Below are 18,704 nucleotides of genomic sequence, written 5' to 3' on the forward strand. Positions count from 1 at the left end.
GTGGGGCCCTGGAATGGGTACCACCTGCTCCTGAAACAGGAACCTGCAAAAAGCACAATTGGGAAGGATGCCAAGGACCTTAGGTCTACTGGAAAGAAGGATGAAGCAAACCACTGTATGAGTTCTCCTTCTAGGATTATGTGCTAAGGCAAGCAGATGCTGTCTTATCCCTGGTGTGAAATTTCCTGCTGGGAAGGCCTGCAGCTCAGATTCTTTGGAAGATGTGCACTACCCAAGTGTTATTTTCCCACAATGCCTTGAGGTTTGGCCACTTTCCTTGATGATTGGCAGGCTCTGCCTGCACAGGTGCCGAATGTGGCATTTAACAGCATCCCTGCCTGGCTCAGCCTCATACCCCTCCTCCCTCCTCCTCTTAGCTGCTGTCACAGTTGGCACTCTGCTGATAATTAGATCTCCAGACAGTTTGGGAACCACTTTGGAGTTCATAAACCTCTAGTCCGAAACCATAGCGCAGTGTGTGAGCACTGGGAGGTATAAACACAGACATACCCGCTATATGGTAAGGCTGGAGTGTTGGCCTCTGTGCTCTTGAATTATCCACCTCAGCTCTTACCTGACTCCCCAGCTGGGTTAAGAGAATTCTAACTTCAATCAAACTTTCTCATCATGGTTTGATTGTGTGTCTGTGGGGAGTAAGGCAGTGGAGTTCCTTGCTAACCTTTAGGGCAGGCACACCAGGAGAAAGTGTTGGGCTTATGTAACCCAGGAAGGCTAAATGTAGGTAGAGATCCAGCAATCTGATCATGAAGCAGGAGCTCTGCAATTAGGTGGAACTACTAGAAACGGTGGGTTATGAGTGAAGGATTATAATAGCTACCATGGAGTGTTTATAAAAATTAAGTTGCTGCTGCTGCTCTGGGTGAAGAATGGGAGGTCTAAGCGGTGGGAATCCATGCTGAGAATGGCAAACAAGGCTTTCCCATGGAGCAACGTGTCTTGACACATGCCAGATGCACCTACTGTTGAGTAAGGGAAATTCTTGTAATAGACCAAGGAGACCTGGAGAGAGGAAGTGCAAGTTGGTTCAGGAATGACTTGTGGATGCCAGTCTGAGCTGTCTCAATTTGGTTGTTGAGCACAAAAGAGAGAAGGGTATTCCTGGACTGGTAAATACTACTGTGATCTGACAGTTGGGGCCCACAAGAGCTAGCCGAAGCTGAAAGCTTTTCAGTCTCTCCAAGTAAGATGATATCCATAAATACTTTGCCAGAAAGTCCTTAAACAAAGAATACAAGCCCAGAACCAAAGGGCCAAAGATTCAGCGACTTGTTATTTCACGTGTCCTGCAACACAAATGTTGATGTATTATGTTGAGGAAATAATGTAGTAGTTAGCAAAATGAGGAGGCTGTGGAATATGCTAAATGTTTGGTTAAGAGAATGAAGGAAGCTTTCTCTCTCTCTCTCTCTCCCTTCCCCTCCCTCCCTTCCACTTAAAAATAAGACTTTGAGAGGAGCAAATTCATGATCAGAGTTTGAAATAAAAATGCAAGTACCTCTTGCAGAGCCTTTAGGGACAATACCTAGTACAGCTTAGGCTTTCAACAAGTGGCCCTTTAAGTAACAGGGCTGACACCTGTCTTCTCTTATCTGACATATGCTCTTCATGAACTGCCCAGGCTTCTCTGGGAAGTAAGGACTGTTCATCTTGTCACTGTGCACCCATCTTAGGATCCTGCTTAAAGACAGACAATCTAACTAGCCCTGAGAGTGCTTCAGCTCTCCTCCAGCCTCACAGAGTTGGTGCATGACTTCACGGTGGAGGAGAGCTCTAAGCAGCCCAAAAGCCTGGCCCTGGGCACGCATGCAGAAATGCCTTCATGTTCCTTCCCTGGAGTCCCCGTGATTCTTACTTAGAGACGGTTTACTTTCGTCTCCGTCCGCATCAAGCTTCGATTTCCTATTTTCTCATACATAGCACATTGCTACTAAAGTATGAGCTGGCACAGGTTGATATAAAAAAGGACCGTGTCTGACTAGCAGAGAGGAAGGGAATGGAGGAGCCATTAAAGCAGGCAGAAATGGGATTTCTGTTTCCACTATGGTGTGTGAGGAGTGTAGATGTTTCAGTCCATGCAAAGCCAGACAACTGGAAGGTAAGAGCTCTATTCTGATTCTTTCTGGGGAGGGAATTCAGAGGACCAGATGCTGCTCCTCCAGTAAAAGATAGACAGGGAAGTCCAGACAATCACAGGCACAAGAAAGAACATCCGAAACGAAAGGGAAAATGTTGTAATTACAGTACAATCTCAAAAAACTATTGAAAAAAGCAGAAACATAAAATGTTGTACCAGAGTTTCTCCTTCTCTGGTCATATCATTTATCACATCATATCATATATCATTATATCATAGCATATCACGTCATATATCACATATCATATATCATATTGTATCAAATCACATATATCATATATCATATCATATCATACCACATCACAGAATATATCATATTATATATCCTATCATATATCATATATCACATAACATCATATCACATATATCATATCATATATCACATCACATCACATCACAGACTATCCTACTAGGAAGAAGATTAATTCTCATCCTCAGACTTCTCCAGCCACCTGGAGGAATAGACTCCAGAAATGTCCTTGTGAGATTCATAGTGTAGAGGCAGATGCACATATTGACAGAAGACCTTTTATTCAGTACAGGTGTATTGACAGAGATCTTTTTTTCAGTACAAAATATCTCCTTTCCAGTAAAAAAAAATCACAATACTTACACAAAGACAAACACAATCTGAAGAGGCTGAACATAAAGCAGGATTGGAGTTGATGTGACAGAGGTGTTAGAACAATCGAATAATGGCTTCATAAAAATAATATAATTACTATGCTAAAGGTTTTAATGGAACAAATAGACATGCAATAACAGATAGGTAGTGTAAACAGAGGGAAAGGAATTCCATAAAGGAATGGTAGGGAAACACTAGCACCAAAGCCACCGTAACAAAATGAAGAATGTCCTTGCTGGGCTTTTTGTGACCTGAGACTCAGGTTATGAAAATGCAAACTCCCAGAGCCAATGAACAAAGAGAAGAAATGAGGAGACTATAAACCAGGAGACCAAGAACTATGGAACCGCAGGGGTGTGACATGCGTGTAAGGGGAGTCAGAAGAAGAGGAAAGCAAGGGGCAGGAGTAATATTTCAACAATATGAACAAGAAGGTCCCCAAATGGATTTTTGAGTCCAAACCAGGAATCTTTGAGTCCACATAACCAGGAATCTCAGAGAACACCAAGATAGATCAGTGTCAGAAAGAACAAAATAAAGCAAGAACCAAACTATCCCTACAGCATGTATTAAAATCAATTTTTAGAAAATAAGAAATAGTCCTTCCAAGAATCCAGAACTACAGCTGATCTGCACACAGCTAAGGGTCATGTTCTCCTCACAGGGAACTGAGTAAGCAAGAAGAGAATGGAGCGACATGCTGAAATCATTGAGGGAAAAAAATCCCTCGATGAGGGAGACAAATTCTGCACCCATCTGTAATCCCAGTGCTCGGGAAGCAGAGGCAGGAGGATCTCTCTAAGTTTGAAGCCAGGCTGCACAGTGATTCTAGGCCACTGAGTGGATCAATAAAAGAACCGATGCTCTAAGAAGACACACAGTGTTTTCTTAAAAGCATGCGTGGGGGTTTATTAAGCAAGAGCAACCAGGGCTCCACCACTAAGAAATATATATGGCTCCCCTTTGCCCGGCAACCGTTAGCTGCCTATAGCGCCTCATGGGAAAATGGGGCTTTGCGAATGTTGATGGGCCTGTGTAGTGCAGGCCGTGTCCAGGCACTCCTGCTGTGAGCTCACAGGTCCAAAAGCCACGGTGCAGAGACACAGAGTTTCTTAACGTGTATGTGAGTAAGAGCAGAGCACCATGAAAAGAAACTCCAAGATAAAGTTTAAAAAACTTTTTATCTGACTAAACTTGAAATTTACAGAACTGAAAAGACAGACGATTTCAATGTTTAATATTTTGTTGTCATGGTATCAGAAATGGCCATATCCTGGAGATAGAAAAAAAATAGGAAGGATGCAGGTGAATCAATTCACAGAACCATCAATTAGTTGTATGTAGCTAGAGTGTCTCTATTACCACAGCTAGAAATGACAGAAAGGACACTTTCCTCATGCTTACATGGGACCTTCACCAAGATAGATCACATTCTACACTATAACACAAATAAAAAATAATAGCAATTACACAGGGTCTGACTGGGGACTAGGCTGTGATTAAATTAGAACCAACAATGGAAAGAGAGCTGGAAAATATAAAAACTTCCAAATAACACCTGGGGCAAAGAAGGAATCCCGAAGTAAATTTAAACGTATTTTGAACTGAATAAAATTGAAAATATATTTTGTCAAATTGCTTAGAGGGAAATTTATATCAGAGAATGTAAATAGGAGAGGAAAAAATCTGAAAGTCAATAATGGAGGCTTGCACCTTAGGAAAATAAAAAAAGAGCAAATTAAATCTAAAAGAAGCAGGAGAATCCATATTTAGAGCAGAAATTGATGAAATGGAAACCAGGAATTCCATAGAGAAAAATCAAAGTAACAAAATCTAGTTCTAAAAAGAAATCAATGAAAGCAATAAGCTGTGAGCCAGACTATCTAAGGGATAAATACAGATTACTCATATCAAAATGAAGGAAGGGTGATGACTATGGAGTAATAAACATTAAATGGATAATAAGGAAGACTTAGGGAAAATCTCCAGACCATTCCTGTCATGGCTGCTTCCTAGAAATCAGGGTCATGAGTAACTTTTACCTTCAGCACCTGGAATTCCAGAAGAGGAATCCTCAAGTCAGGTAGGATATTAGATATCATTTCCGTGATGCCCTTCTGCCTTCAGGACCTCAGCTTCAACAGTTTCTCTTAGTCTTTGTTTCATAGTTTTTGGTTCTGCCCATTGCAGGAAGGTGGAGAGGTAACAGATCTCATTATGGGCATTTATACATTAGAACAAAACAAAGCAGAAGAGATGTGGCTTTTAAGGCTCTTCTGAATCAGACTTCACCTTAACTTAACATCTTTGTAAACACTGAGTCTGAATCCAAAGTTTGATCTCTAAGTTCTAAATAAACAGTAAATAGGATGGCCTCGGTAAAGGGTGTTCCCTACAAAATGAAAATAAATCTCGTTAAATGGAAACAATGTTTTCCTCAGAACAAATAATGTACTAATGATGTACACGTGCCTTGTCAGGAAAGTAGAATGAGTTCCTTTTGCATGTGTTACTTCACAGTTTCGCAGTTCTAGCAGCGCCCTTCCTGATCTCTGCAGGATTTGTCTGTTTTGAATGAACAGTGTTGCCATTTCCACTGAAAGTAATTGTCCTTGTACTTCTCTGTTTCATTTTGTTTGGTTTAAAACACTTAAAAACCTTATCTTGCTATCTTGCAATATTTTTCTTTTGATGCCTTACTGTTATCTACATACACATTAAGGCTTTTTAAGATTTGTTTAGGGTTGGGGGCGTGACAGTATCTCTCTGTGTGGCCCTGGCTGTCCTGGTGCTCACTACATAGACCAGGATGTCCTTAAACCCACAGAGATCTGTCTGGCTTTGCCTCTGGATCCTGAGATTAAAGCATGCACCACCACTGCCAACTTCCAGATAAAGGGTTTTTATGTCTTCTTGACTGGGCTTTTGTACCTATGATCTCACACTTGGCTTCGGACTTGTAGTGATTCTCCTGCCTCTGCTTCCTAAGCACTGAGGTCACATGTGTACATCCTATGCTCCTTTCTTCTGTTTACAGTCTCAAAGCTTACAGAATTCTAAGTAGGTTGAATTTCTCTCTCTTGGTGTTTTGAGTGTTTTAGGCAGTTATCTTCTTGCTTGCGTCATAAAACAGAGAGCATGGGAGGGTGTGGACAGGAATGTCAGCCTCCAGAAACTCTGCGTGACTCAGTATACATCACAATAATTTAGGGCATAAATATACCAATAAATTATCAAGGAAATGGTCCAAGTGGTAATATGTTGCAACACTGGTTGTCTGGAAAACGTTGCTTATGTAATATATGTCCTTCCTCAAGAAGTCCGGGTGAGCTGTATGCAAATTCTTCTTGCTTCCAGAAAGTCTAAGAATGCAACCTCATTACTCCTTTTCTAAGAGGAAAGCTGGGAAGAGATATTAAGGGCTGGTTCTCCCTGTCTAAGCACAGAGAAGGGCATGATGGGAGAGTGTGTGTGTGTCTGGAATAGACAGAACAGCTCTGGTATTCAAGGACATAGCTGAGGTGCCAGAGGGCTCTGCACACAGAGCTCCGTGGGGTATGAATTAGCAAGGCTTTCTCTTTCTTGTGTTTACCTGTTCTCAAAGGCCACACCTTCAACTTCCAAGTCCTTCTAAGAACTTTTTCAGGCACAGGTAGAAGGTGTCCCCTCTTTGGAGAAAGGCCAACATGAAAAGTTGTCTCTCCTGACTCACACAAGGGCAGCCTGCCTCCAGCTTACTCCATGATGACCTGGTACCCCAGAAAACTGAGTCTCCCACATTTGTCTCTTAGCATTAACTTCATGATTTTGGATGGTCTCCTGCCTTTTTGAATTGAATCTGTCTGGCAGGCGAACACACATTTATCCACCATGTGCTGCCTCAGTTGAGGAATGGAGCAATCTCTTCTCATTTGTGCTTGGTCACAGAGCTCCTGAGAGGTTTGAGCAAGCGCTTCCCCATAAGCGAGGGGTGACCCATGCTCTTTCTCGGGAGCACAGTCACAGTGAGGAGTGGAACATTTAGCTTTCTGTGGGAAATACATTGTAAGTAGTAGAGGCCATTGGGCACACGGGCTGTGGCTGCATCTTTGAGATCGGTGCTGATGTAGGACATTCATGATAGACCCCAGCTACAGAGACTCCCAGCCAAACTTCATAAATCTCAACTGGTCTAAAAGTAGCACCTCTTGTGGCTTGTGAGAAGTGGTAAGACATTTTCTCTTAGGGCCTTCCTAAGATAAAGTAGAGCCTAGCTTTTGCAGAGATTTAAAAAAAAAAAATTCAAATTTCCCTGTTGTTCCAAAGACTTCCTTGATCTACATTAGTGGAGTGAGCACACAGCAGGGACCTCAGCTCTCAGAGTGAGACAGTCTGGATGAGATGTGGTGCTCCTCCTGTTGACACAGGCTGGGATTAGCAGATCTGGGCCTCAGTAGATAAGAGTAATGGACTTAGGTTCTGTGAAACTGGAAATATCCTCATGTGAATGAATGTGTGTCATCTTCTCAGGATGGTGGGTGCTGTGGAGGAAGTGGAAACAACCCCAACTGCTGCATGAACCAGACAAAAGACCAAACGGTAATGGGGGTTTCTGCTTCTGGAAGCCTAGTGGGGCAGTCTCAGGCCTGGGACGGGTGAGTGTGGGTTGCTGCTCTTTCCACATCCCTGCAAGTGGTGCTGGAAAAAGGATCGGTGAGAGGCGGTGATGCTCAGACGATGAAGATGCTGGTTACCTCGGTGATGCTCAGACGATGAAGATGCTGCCAGAGAAGCCTTGTTTCTTCTCCCAGGACCAGACAGTCCTCTCTACCTGGGAAAGAGCTCACCTGAAGGAAGAGCTGGGTCAGTCAGCACTAGCACCTGGTACTTACGGTTGTTCTCTTTCCTTGCAGGTTTCTCCCTCACCTTCTTTATTCAATCCAGAGGATTTCAAACCTTTAGATCCCACCCAAGAGCCCATCTTTCCCCCAGAGCTGCTGGTAGGTGATAGTGGGAAGAAGTCTAGACAAATATCTGTTCCATGAGCCCCAGAGTTCTATTTTGTGTACACACCTGCTGAGAACTTTACATTTCCGTCTTATATTTTGGCCATACATTTAAACTTAGTTCTCCTTCCTTTTCCTGCCACTTCTAGGAGGTAAAGCCTATCCCATGTTCCCTTGCTCCTCCTTACCTGTGTCGTACATGCAGTTACAGATTCCATGTCCACATTCTTTTTGATGGATTTAAGCCCCATGGGAACAGATTGGTCTTTGTAGTAATACACTATGTATATCCACTGTGTATCAGTTTGGACGTCCTGGCTATCTCTCTGTGTAAGCCCACCAACCAACCTATATCCCTCTCTACAGATAGCTTACTTCTTTAAAGGAAACATAAAACAGAGCTGCATTCAAAGAGCATGAACACGGCTTGAGGTTCTATCTTCGAGACTCATGCCTACTTTATCATTTCCGTTTGTGTTTATTGCAAGGAAAGATTCAAGCCCCCTCCAGTGTTTCTCTGATTTCTACTTCTTGGGGATGTAGGCTCCCAAACCTTGCCTCAAAAGTCCAACAGATCGGGGGATAGATTATCAGTGTCACTGTCATACCCTCCTCTGGACGGTGGACTCTTGAAGACACTATCAGTTTAACAACTGGGATTTCTTTTACCACTCAGTGTCAACCATATCTACTAGATTCAGCCCTCTCCTCCACATGATCTTTGCTCTCTGGATGTCTGTCCTCCTGGCCTCTAACCTTTCCCATTCCTTGTCTTCTGTGCCTCCTGGAGATGGTATGGGATAATGTCAGGAACCTGAGATTTCTGGTTTGGGCTCCTCACAGCAGGTGGCTTTTGGCAGGTTCCATAACCTCTGATCTTCAGCCTTAAGTTATGCGCAGAGTGCATCTTTCACCATGCTATGGTGTACTGAACATGGAACAGAGCACCTTACTGTACGTAATTTCCCCCTTGCTTTTGCCCATGGCATTTGCAGTTCAGTATTAGTTCAGTATCAGACAAGTCAATAAACAGGTTGACCCCATTGCAGATTTAATAGTGATTCCTTGGGTGAATGGTGGTAGGAAGGAGACCTACAGTAAGCTAACTACACTTCCCAGAGGCTGAAAGACACTCCCCAGAAGAAGCTGCATTTTGAAGGGGAACGTGTGACCTGGATCCAGGCTGCGACCATCGGAGAACTGCTTGACCTCAAAGCTCAGCACCCTGATGCCAAGCTGGTGGTGGGAAACACGGAGATAGGTGAGACTCCATGGAGACCGTTGGGTATTGCTGGGATCTTTCTGTCGCTCTTTTCTCTCCCTGAGTTTTCTCCCCCTGCTCTCTACTCATTCCTTTATTGGGTATTTGGGTATTCAGGGAACACACTTAGAATCGCAGTGCACATGGATTCCCAAGATATTGGCTTTGGAGTCAGTGAGGCCTGGTTCAAATCTGTGCCTGGGCTTCCTAAGAAAGGTTCCTTTTCTTCCGATACTGTATATGGAGTGATATAGTGTCTCAGAGAGCTGCCTGGATAGCAGGCAGGATCCTCATACTTGCTGATTTTCTGCATGAGCATCCACAGAGCGCCAACTGTGATCCTTTCTGGAAGAGCTAGGGACACAAAGATCTAAGAGAAAAAGTTTCTTCCTCTCCTGGTCTAAGAGGGATAGGGAAATATGTTAAGTGCTGGCCAAGTGTCCAGGCCAGTGTCTAATCAATGCCAGAGGTCTATAGGTGTTTGTGTGTGTGTGTGTGTGTGTGTGTGTGTGAGTGTGTGTGTATGTGTTGTACGTGTGTACTTGTGGTGGCCAAATGAAGGTAGTAAATGTCCTGTTCTTTTACATGCTACCTTGTAGCCCTGAAACATGATCTTCAATAAACCTGGAGCATAGCTGAGCAGCCCGCAGACCACACTAGGGTCATGGCTGTGCGTAGCCACCCCTAGTCTTTTACATGGGTGTTGAGGATTTGAAACCAGAGACTCAGGCTTGCACATGATCTAGTAGGGCAGTGGAGAGATGTCCAAGGGAGACTAGGTTGGCTAGACCATGCCACCATCTGGGTATGGGACTCACAATAGCTGAGAAGGCCAAGAAGGCTCAGGTCATATACTCTGAGCCCTGGTGTCCCATGAGTCAACAGTGGTGGCAGAGGGTCCTGGTCCTTCGTTTTCTCTATCTACTTCTAAATGTAGCTTGCCTGGTATTTGTTTTGGTGCATTCTCAAGCCTAGTGAGATCCAGGAAGTTCATAGCACAGTGAGGGGTAGATCAGAGGATCTCTGTTTAGTGCACGAGTGCTGAGAGGCGATTGACACACCATGCTTGAGAAGTTAAAGCAGCTGCTGGGAGTTTGGCTCTGGTTTCTGAAGGAGCTCAACTCCTTAGATTCTGGCTAGACCCTCAGGCCAGAGAGGAGAACCTGGTTTGGACCAAAAATAGAGCACAATACTGGCCCTGTTCTAAGAAGCACAGCTATGGTACAGTGGCCTCCATTTGTAGCATTGTGACACATTGTGTTTGGGTGTGAGACATACCTCTGTGGTGTGACTTTGAAGTCTGAGGGATCCTCACCGTGAGGAGCCCAAACTGTATACTGGATGCTAGAAGACAGGTTTAAAGTTTTATATCTCATTTTCTTCTATTGTTTGAATTTAAGGATTTTTCCTATTATATCCTACCCCTGACTATGGGTCCAAGACTGAAACATGTTTTTTCCTAGCTGTGAATTTAAGCAAAATACTTGGGACTAGTGAGATAGTTTAGTGGGGAAAAGATGCTAGCTACATCGGCCTGATGATCTGAGTTCTATCTCCAGGACCCATAGTAGACAGAGAGAACCAACTTCTGAAAGTCGCCCTTTGATGCTACATGCACATCAATGGCATGCACACACTTCCACTGTGCATGTGCACATATATGAAAGCTGCTCTCTGATGCTACAGGTATACCATGGCATGCACATGCTTCTACTGTGCACATGCACACATGCACACATGCACACATGTACACATGCACATAAATGATCCTTTCTTTTTTAAAGTTGGACATTTCCACACTTTAGGTTTCACGTCTATAGACAGAAACAAACCTACAGTCCCCTCACAGGTCTATTAGGAATATCAAGTAAGTTAAAACATAAAGTGTTTGGAAGAATTTCAGACATTCCTTAATGTCTTATGATTTCTTTTTTTATTCGATATATTTTTATTTACATTTCAAATGATTTCCCCTTTCCTGGCTCCCCACTCCCCAAAAGTCCCATAAGCCTTCTCCTCCCCTTCCCCCACCCACCCCTTCCCACTTCTCTGTTCTGGTATTGCCCTACACTGCTACACTGAGCCTTTCCAGAACAAGGGTCCACTCCTCCATTCTTCTTGGACATCATTTGATATGTGGATTATGACTTGGGTATTCCAAGTTTCTAGGCTAATATCTGCTTATCAGTGAGTGCATACCATGATTGATCTTTTGAGACTGGATTACCTCACTTAGTATGATGTTCTCCATCTCCATCCATTTGTCTAAAAATTTCATGAATTCATTGTGTCTAATGGCTGAATAGTACTCCATTGTATATATATACCACATTTTTTGTATCCATTCCTCCGTTGAGGGACACCTGGGTTCTTTCCAGCTTCTGGCTATTATAAATAGGGCTGCTATGAACATAGTGGAGCATATATCCTTATCACATGCTGGGGAATCCTCTGGGTATGTGCCCAGGAGTGGTATCGCAGGGTCCTCCGAAAGCGACAAGCCCAGTTTTCTGAGGCTACCACACAATATTAATGCATTGCAGTGACTCTGAGTTCAATTTTTCTACTTGTTTTTGACTGAGAAAGACAGATTAACTAGCCTAATTCCTCCTTGCCTGTTCTGTTTCCTATTCCAGGGCCCCCTCCTGGTGCTCAGTGTGATGCTAAAACAAGCCATGTGTCCCATGAGTGATGTGGGGAAATGGCTAATGTCTCTAACCCAAGTTTCTTATTTCCCAAAGGCATTGAAATGAAGTTTAAGAATATGCTGTTTCCTCTGATCGTCTGCCCAGCCTGGATCCCTGAACTGAATTCAGTGGTGCATGGCCCGGAGGGTAAGGCTGCCGTCTGATCCCCCTGAAGCCCACCGGGCACAGGGCAGGGGCGATTGGGGAAGGAGATCACCTTTCCTCCACAGAGCATGCAAGATCACCTCTTGCAGGAGGCTGTGAGAATCCTGGTGTTGGCTGGTCTCGATGACACATTAAATCATGTGACCATGGAACTAGAGAGATGGGGATGATCATGTTTGTGTGCCCCGCCCCCTTTTAAACCAGAACTTCACTTCCAGAGGTCTTGTTTTTTGTTGAGTTGAGAATTACTGGATTATGGGAATGTGTGTTGATTATGGACTCCATAGGTATAGGCATAATCCCGGTTTACGTAACATTCGTTATGTAGCTTCTCTAGGCCTTATAAAGATGAAAGAGTCTTGCTTTAGCCTGACTCCATTTAACATGAGCAGCCTATGGAAGGTCTTTCCAGCTAGGAGTGACTTTATTTCCGGCATGTATCCACAGGAATCTCTTTTGGAGCTGCTTGCCCCCTTAGCTTGGTGGAAAGTGTCCTGGTAGATGCAATTGCTACACTTCCAGAACAAAAGACAGAGGTGTTCAGAGGCGTGACAGAGCAGCTGCGCTGGTTTGCGGGCAAGCAGGTCAAGTCTGTGGCGGTGAGTCCTTGGGTCGGAGGCAGAGAGGAGGGATGGAAACCAGCTTTGGGATAAGTCCCTGGGAACTTCTCATAAAGGTAACCTGTGGACAGCTGAGAAACATTCACACTTCTCCCTCAGGGTTGGAGAGACAACACACTTAGGGGAACTAGGAACTATCTCTCTATTTCTCACGTTAGCCCAGGTTCTCAGGATGTGAATGAGAGCTAACTTAGAGAAGCCAGACCTGGGAGGGGATGGACCCCCTCAGGGTTTAGAGGAGAACCAGAAGCACAGAGCCCCCTGGAGAGGAGGGAAGGGTCCATTTGTTGACCCTTCATTTGTCAGCCTTCAGTGCAACCCTGACACTTCTAGTTTGTAGAGAGCAACATTTATGTTCCTTGTTCCATTTGGGATTCACATAGTTCTTATGTGAATAACTCTCTCCCATTCTACTATTTGAAATTTGCTATTAAGGCTAAAATGGAACAGAACAGCACATTTTTAACGCCCCTACCCTGTCCAAGAAGAATGTGCTGCTTCTGGTTTCAGATGGAAAAACACCAATGCAGAGGGTGACACCTTGTTCCCAGTTCCCCTAAGAGCGCTTCTGAGAAGGTGTTTTGTTCTCAGTTCAAGCTGTCTTTCCTCTGTTCTATCTGATTCTTGTCAAATTGCCAGGAAGTTCAGATCCCAAAAGAGCCAACTATTCATCTAGAAGTCGCTCTTTGCCAACTATTCATCTAGAAGTTGCCTTCTTTTTCCTTGATCTTTACCTTGGATTTCATTTTATTGACTCCTTATTTCTCAAGTAACTCACCTCAATCCTTCCAAAAAAAAAAAAGTTGGGGGAGGGGAAATGATTTGCAAGAGCTACCCACATATGTGCTTTTCAGAGCTGAGAACCCATCCCAAGTGTTGTGACTTCAGGTTTTTTGGTCTGAGAAGCTTACTCACTCACTCTCTGCTTGTTCCCACTAGTCCATTGGCGGGAACATCATCACTGCCAGCCCCATCTCTGACCTCAACCCCGTGTTCATGGCCAGTGGAGCCAAGCTGACCCTCGTGTCTAGAGGTGAGCTGCCTGAGATGGAGATCCAGAAAGAATGACGCAGGGGAGGCAAGTTTTACTGTATGGGCCCTTTTCTAGAGAAACAGGCCCTGGATTCAGTGATCCCAAAGGCTTTAAGGTTTTCAATCACGGAAGTTGCAGGGAGACCAATCCAGGTTGTGAAGCCGAGAGAGCTGAGTATTGTTTCATTTTTGTTTCTTCTTTCTTTCTTAAATTTATGTTTTAAATTAGCATACAAAACAACAGGTTTCCTTACATTTTCATACACTCTAGGTTTGGTTGGGCCTCCCCTGTGTCTTTCTGTCCCCTATCTTGTCCTCACTGTACCCCTTTATACCCAATATTTCTCCTCCTTATACTTTAACTTTACCTAATTATCTTCCCTTACTCTTCTTACTCACATGTCCCTTAAAGCCCCATTACCCCCTTCCCCCCATCATGGGTCCCGTCCTAGTTTCCTAGCCTCTACCTACACTCAGCCCTTCAAAGTATATACAGAAAGCATCAGAAGCTAGGAGCTTCAGATGAGAGAGAGAGAGGGAGAGGGAGAGGGAGAGGGAGAGGGAGAGGGAGAGGGAGAGGGAGAGGGAGAGGGAGAGGGAGAGGGAGAGGGAGAGGGAGAGGCAGAGGGAGAGGGAGAGGGAGAGGGAGGGAGGGAGGAGAGAGAGAGAGAGAGAGAGAGAGAGAGAGAGAGAGAGAGAGAGAGAGAGAGAGAGAACTATTTGTCTTTCTGAGCCTGGATCACCTCACTTGATAGGATATTTTCCAGCCATGTCCATTTTCTTGCACATTTTATAATTTCCTTTTTCTTTTTGGCCAATTAGAATTTCATTTTCTCTGTGGGTCACAGTTTTGTTAACCACTCATCTGTTGGTGCGTGTCTGGGCTGATTCCTTTCCTTGTTGTTGTGAATAGAGCAACAATAAACATGGGCATCTTGGGATGTAGGTTCCTTTGGGGTTTTGTCCAGAAGGGAAAGTGCTTGGTCATATGGTAGTTTTATTTCTTTTGAAACCTCCACTTTGATTTCTATAGTCTTAGTAGGGGGTTCAGAGTTGGACTGACCGCCTGGATATCTCACTTGAGAGTGTGCTAGGGCCAGAATATATGACAATTCCCCCTTCAGTGAACTGTGACATGAGAGAATTATTGTCTGTCAGAGAAACTTGTTAGAGATTCACCACACAAGATTTCTTGTTACATATGCTGCAGTACCCAAATTGTACAAATCCTTCTGCAGTTCCCAGATGCCAGCTAGCCAAAGACAATCCTTGTCAGTTCTTCTGGCAGAAGACAGCGATGAGGGCAGTGACACAGATCTCTCTCACCTTCATTCTGGCTTCACACTCAGCGGCTTTGCGTGGCCGCTTGACCTTGGCTATGGTGGGTCTATTTACACCATAAAACGACACACTACAGACTGGAGCTCTCTTCCCTTCAAATAGACATTGGCCAGCACACACTGTTTTGGGCCCTCAGAAGGAGACTTGGTTCTAATTTTGCCACCTGCTTCCTCTGACTGTGATATCAGAGAGCATGAAGGGAAACATGTCCCACTGATGCACTGTCCTCTGCTCCTAGTGTATCCCTAGCCTCATCTACACATGGCCACCATCTTGTCTGCATACAGGTACCACAAGAACTGTTCGGATGGACCATACCTTCTTCCCTGGCTACAGAAGGACTCTGCTCAGTCCAGAGGAGATATTGCTGTGCATTGAGATTCCCTACAGCAGAGAGGTAAGGCAGCAGAGGTCGCCCTAGGCTCTGCTCAAACTGTACCAGTGTTAGATTCCAGATAAAGAGCCTAAAGACAGTCTCAGAACCATATCAACATCTTCCAACTTTAACATGGATCCATTGTCACTGGTTCTGCTTTTGATGAACCAACCCTACCGTTTCTGGACAAGATATTTCAGGGCATGGACCGTGGAACTCAACAGTCAGACATGGGGTCTAGGGTGACTTGTCTTGCCTTTCTGAGACCCATGTACTCTATCTAAAGTTGGTACACCATAACATGCCGACTATAGGGAAGGCTGAAGGACAGAGCTCACGAGGTTCCTGGTAGATGTATGAAGCTAATGGTGATTATCAACCAGCAGTTCAGCACAGTCCCAAGAACATCTCTGTTTGCTCCTCCTGCCCCATGCCAATGATATAATCTTTTGAAGGTGAAGTGTACAGGTCCTGTACGCAGAGTGGAGAGGCTGCTATAAGACACTCATATGCCGACCTTGGACCTGCTCTAACCTGACACTGCTGGATGTTTGGCCCTCTGAGCATCTTTTCTGATTTGTTTGGGCAGATGTGGCACCTTGGGTGGCTTGGCCCAGTGTAGTTCTCCTCGCAGTAGCCACCAACTGAGAATACAGCCACAGCAGACATATTACAACCTTCTGGGCAAGGCCAACAGAGCAGCTGCCAGGACAACTACGGCTTCCAGGAAGCACATAGCCATCGTTTGCTCTTACAGATTTTGACCTCCTTAATGAGAATGCTAATTCAATCTGAGCAATTATGCCCCTGAGGTGGCCTCCTAATGATTTTCCAGATTGTGTTTATAGACTATTTTGAGCAACGAGTCTCAGAAATTAGAATTTCACGAATCACTAATTCTTTTTTTAATTGAGTGGGGGAAGGGGATAGAGCCAGGCTTCAGATGCCTCAGCTCTTATTTTTCAGGTATGGTCTTTTAAAAAAGCTATCATCTGATAAAGGAAGGAGACTTTCTGCTGTGAGCTAGACAGTTTTATCAAGAAAGGACACCATTACTCTGACAGCTGGTGGCACCAGCATGGCCCTGGGACTAGCACGGGGAACACTGCCTGCTTTCAAAGCTGCTCCAGGCCATGTCAGCACCAAGACTCAGGTCTGGGGGAGGCTCTGTGGTTCCTTCAGAACAAAGGCCCTTTAGCATTAATAAAAATATGCAGAGCCAGGCTGGCGACAAACTGAGGACCAACACAGTGCAGAAGGCAGGTGCCACATGGCACTTTCCTGGAAAGTGATTCATGTCACCTTCCTCTCCATAGAGACAGACCTGGTTCAGGCCCAGGAGAGAAGCATGTGTCTAACACAAAGCAGCAGTTGCTTCACAGAGGGACACAGGTTTACGGGAAACAGGATGTCTCAATCTGCAGTGTACTGGCTGGAGGGACACATTACACCATCTGGGAGCCACAGGCAAGGGTGTGTCATAGCCTATAACCACAGCTCCCTATCCCGGCTGGAGGGGCAGCGTGCAAGTTTTCATGGAAGTCCCGGGAGGGGCCAGTGGATTCTGATACTGGCATCAGAATGGGTCTCTGGGAGTTTTTGTGGGGGTATCTTTTTCCTTCCAGCTGTTTGCCCTGTATAGACCACCTACCCCCAAATTGCCTGACTAGCAGGGGCAAGTCTTGACCCTTTCCAGCTTATGACTGGGAACTTCGAAAAATGTAGTCTAGGATATGTCTTGTCTTTACTCCCTGAGACTAGCTCCTCACCGGTTTTCAAGGCAGTCACATCTTTTCCTTTTCTTCTCCCTGCCACCTGCCATCTGGTCACAGCCTTGTGTTTCCATGCTGGCCCTTTTCTTTCCTTTAGGGTGAGTTTTTCTCAGCCTTCAAGCAGGCCTCCAGGCGAGAAGATGACATTGCCAAGGTGACTAGTGGCATGAGAGTCCTGTTCAAGCCCGGGACCATTGAGGTGCAGGAATTGTCGCTTTGCTTTGGAGGGATGGCCGACAGAACTATCTCAGCCCTCAAGACCACTCCGAAGCAGCTGTCCAAGTGAGTACGGGCTGTACCACGAAGCTGGCCGCACCCCTGCCCTGACTCCTGGGGTGTTACTATTGCTGCAGCGGCTTCTGCTACTTTTCTCTTATTGCTCCTTCTGGTGATGATTCTATTACTGTGATCATGACTGCTGTTGCCAGTGGTTGCACAGCTGTGGTTATTCATCCTAATATCACTGCATGGCTAGCACCTCAGCTGTGGTAGTATCTCCTGCTACTATTGCTGCTGCTGCTGCTGCTGGCCCCTCTGATTTCAACCTTACATTATTATGAACATGGCCATTGGTAACCCTACTTTTATGGGTTATTTTGTTAGCATTACTGCTGCTACTGCTCTTACTACTGCCTGTGCAGCTAGCACCATTACAAGCTAAGCACTTGTATGCTATGGCTGCTAGCAGCATACTGCTACTGTTACTATGGCTACTTTCTGCCATCGCTGTCACTCCTATTATACTGCTGTCACAGATGCTGCTGCTGCTACCACTGCTCCTACTGGTAGGTAGTAGTCATATTGCTACTGCTACTACCAGCTCTAGAGTAGCAGCATTTCTGGTGTTGTTTTTATCAGTGTTACTACTTCCGTGCTTGGTGTTACTATTACTATTGTTATATCGATGTTACTACTTCCATGCCTGGTGTTACTGTTACTATGGTTACCACCATGCCTCTCACTGGCATTAGAAGTATTACTGCTATTGTTGGTAGGTGGCATCACCCCTAATTTTACTACCATTATTACTACTTCTACTATTATTATCGCTACTACCACCGATATTTATATGATTGATCTTGTTTCTGCTAGAACCAGGCCTACCACAAGGTAGCAGCTGTGCCAAGTGGTTCACTGACATTATCTTATGTGATGCTTTTGACAGCCACATACAAGAGATAGAGCTGAACTTGAAACTTGGCTCCTTGGCTCCACCACTAACCACATGAGTAACGGGAGCTGGTTTGCTTAGTCTCTCTAGTCCAAAATTTCTTGGTGGGAAAATGGGCCTCAGACTTCTCCCTATAATAATTTTTAATTAAATGAACACAACGCACATAATGTACTTACACCTAGTACACTGCCTAGTATTTTATAAGAAGCTAGAGTTACTAATTTGGGGGGGATTTTGAAAATATATACAAGTAACACTATACAAACTAAGCAGGTCATATTTAGGAACACAAATGTATATATTTACATGCATGCAGTAACAATTAAAAAGGGGGTATTGACTTGCAGGACAGTGGGAAGGTCTACATGTGAGGGTTTGGAGAGAGTAAAGGGAAGGAAGAAATATAATTCTATTATAATCTTAATAATTCCAAAAGGAATTTTAATCTATCTGTATATCTATCATCTATCTATCACCTATGTATCTATGGTTTATCTGTCTATCTATCTAT

At 44.5% G+C, this 18,704-nt stretch overlaps 1 protein-coding gene and 1 pseudogene across 1 annotated transcript in view; both read left to right on the forward strand.

Annotated features, from left to right (window-relative positions):
- The window catches only part of Xdh (xanthine dehydrogenase), a 64,755-nt gene that overhangs the window by 14,082 nt on the left and 31,969 nt on the right, over positions 1–18,704 (forward strand). Inside the window, exons 7-14 of the mRNA XM_052186300.1 lie at positions 7,290–7,358; positions 7,673–7,759; positions 8,885–9,026; positions 11,768–11,860; positions 12,326–12,477; positions 13,438–13,531; positions 15,159–15,268; positions 17,117–17,301. Coding sequence (XP_052042260.1) covers positions 7,290–7,358; positions 7,673–7,759; positions 8,885–9,026; positions 11,768–11,860; positions 12,326–12,477; positions 13,438–13,531; positions 15,159–15,268; positions 17,117–17,301 — 932 coding nt within the window. The remainder of the gene's footprint in view (positions 1–7,289; positions 7,359–7,672; positions 7,760–8,884; positions 9,027–11,767; positions 11,861–12,325; positions 12,478–13,437; positions 13,532–15,158; positions 15,269–17,116; positions 17,302–18,704) is intronic.
- Positions 14–1,952, forward strand: LOC127687743 (40S ribosomal protein S6-like; annotated as a pseudogene).

This window comes from Apodemus sylvaticus, chromosome 6, assembly GCF_947179515.1.
Source record: "Apodemus sylvaticus chromosome 6, mApoSyl1.1, whole genome shotgun sequence".
NCBI lineage: Eukaryota > Metazoa > Chordata > Mammalia > Rodentia > Muridae > Apodemus > Apodemus sylvaticus.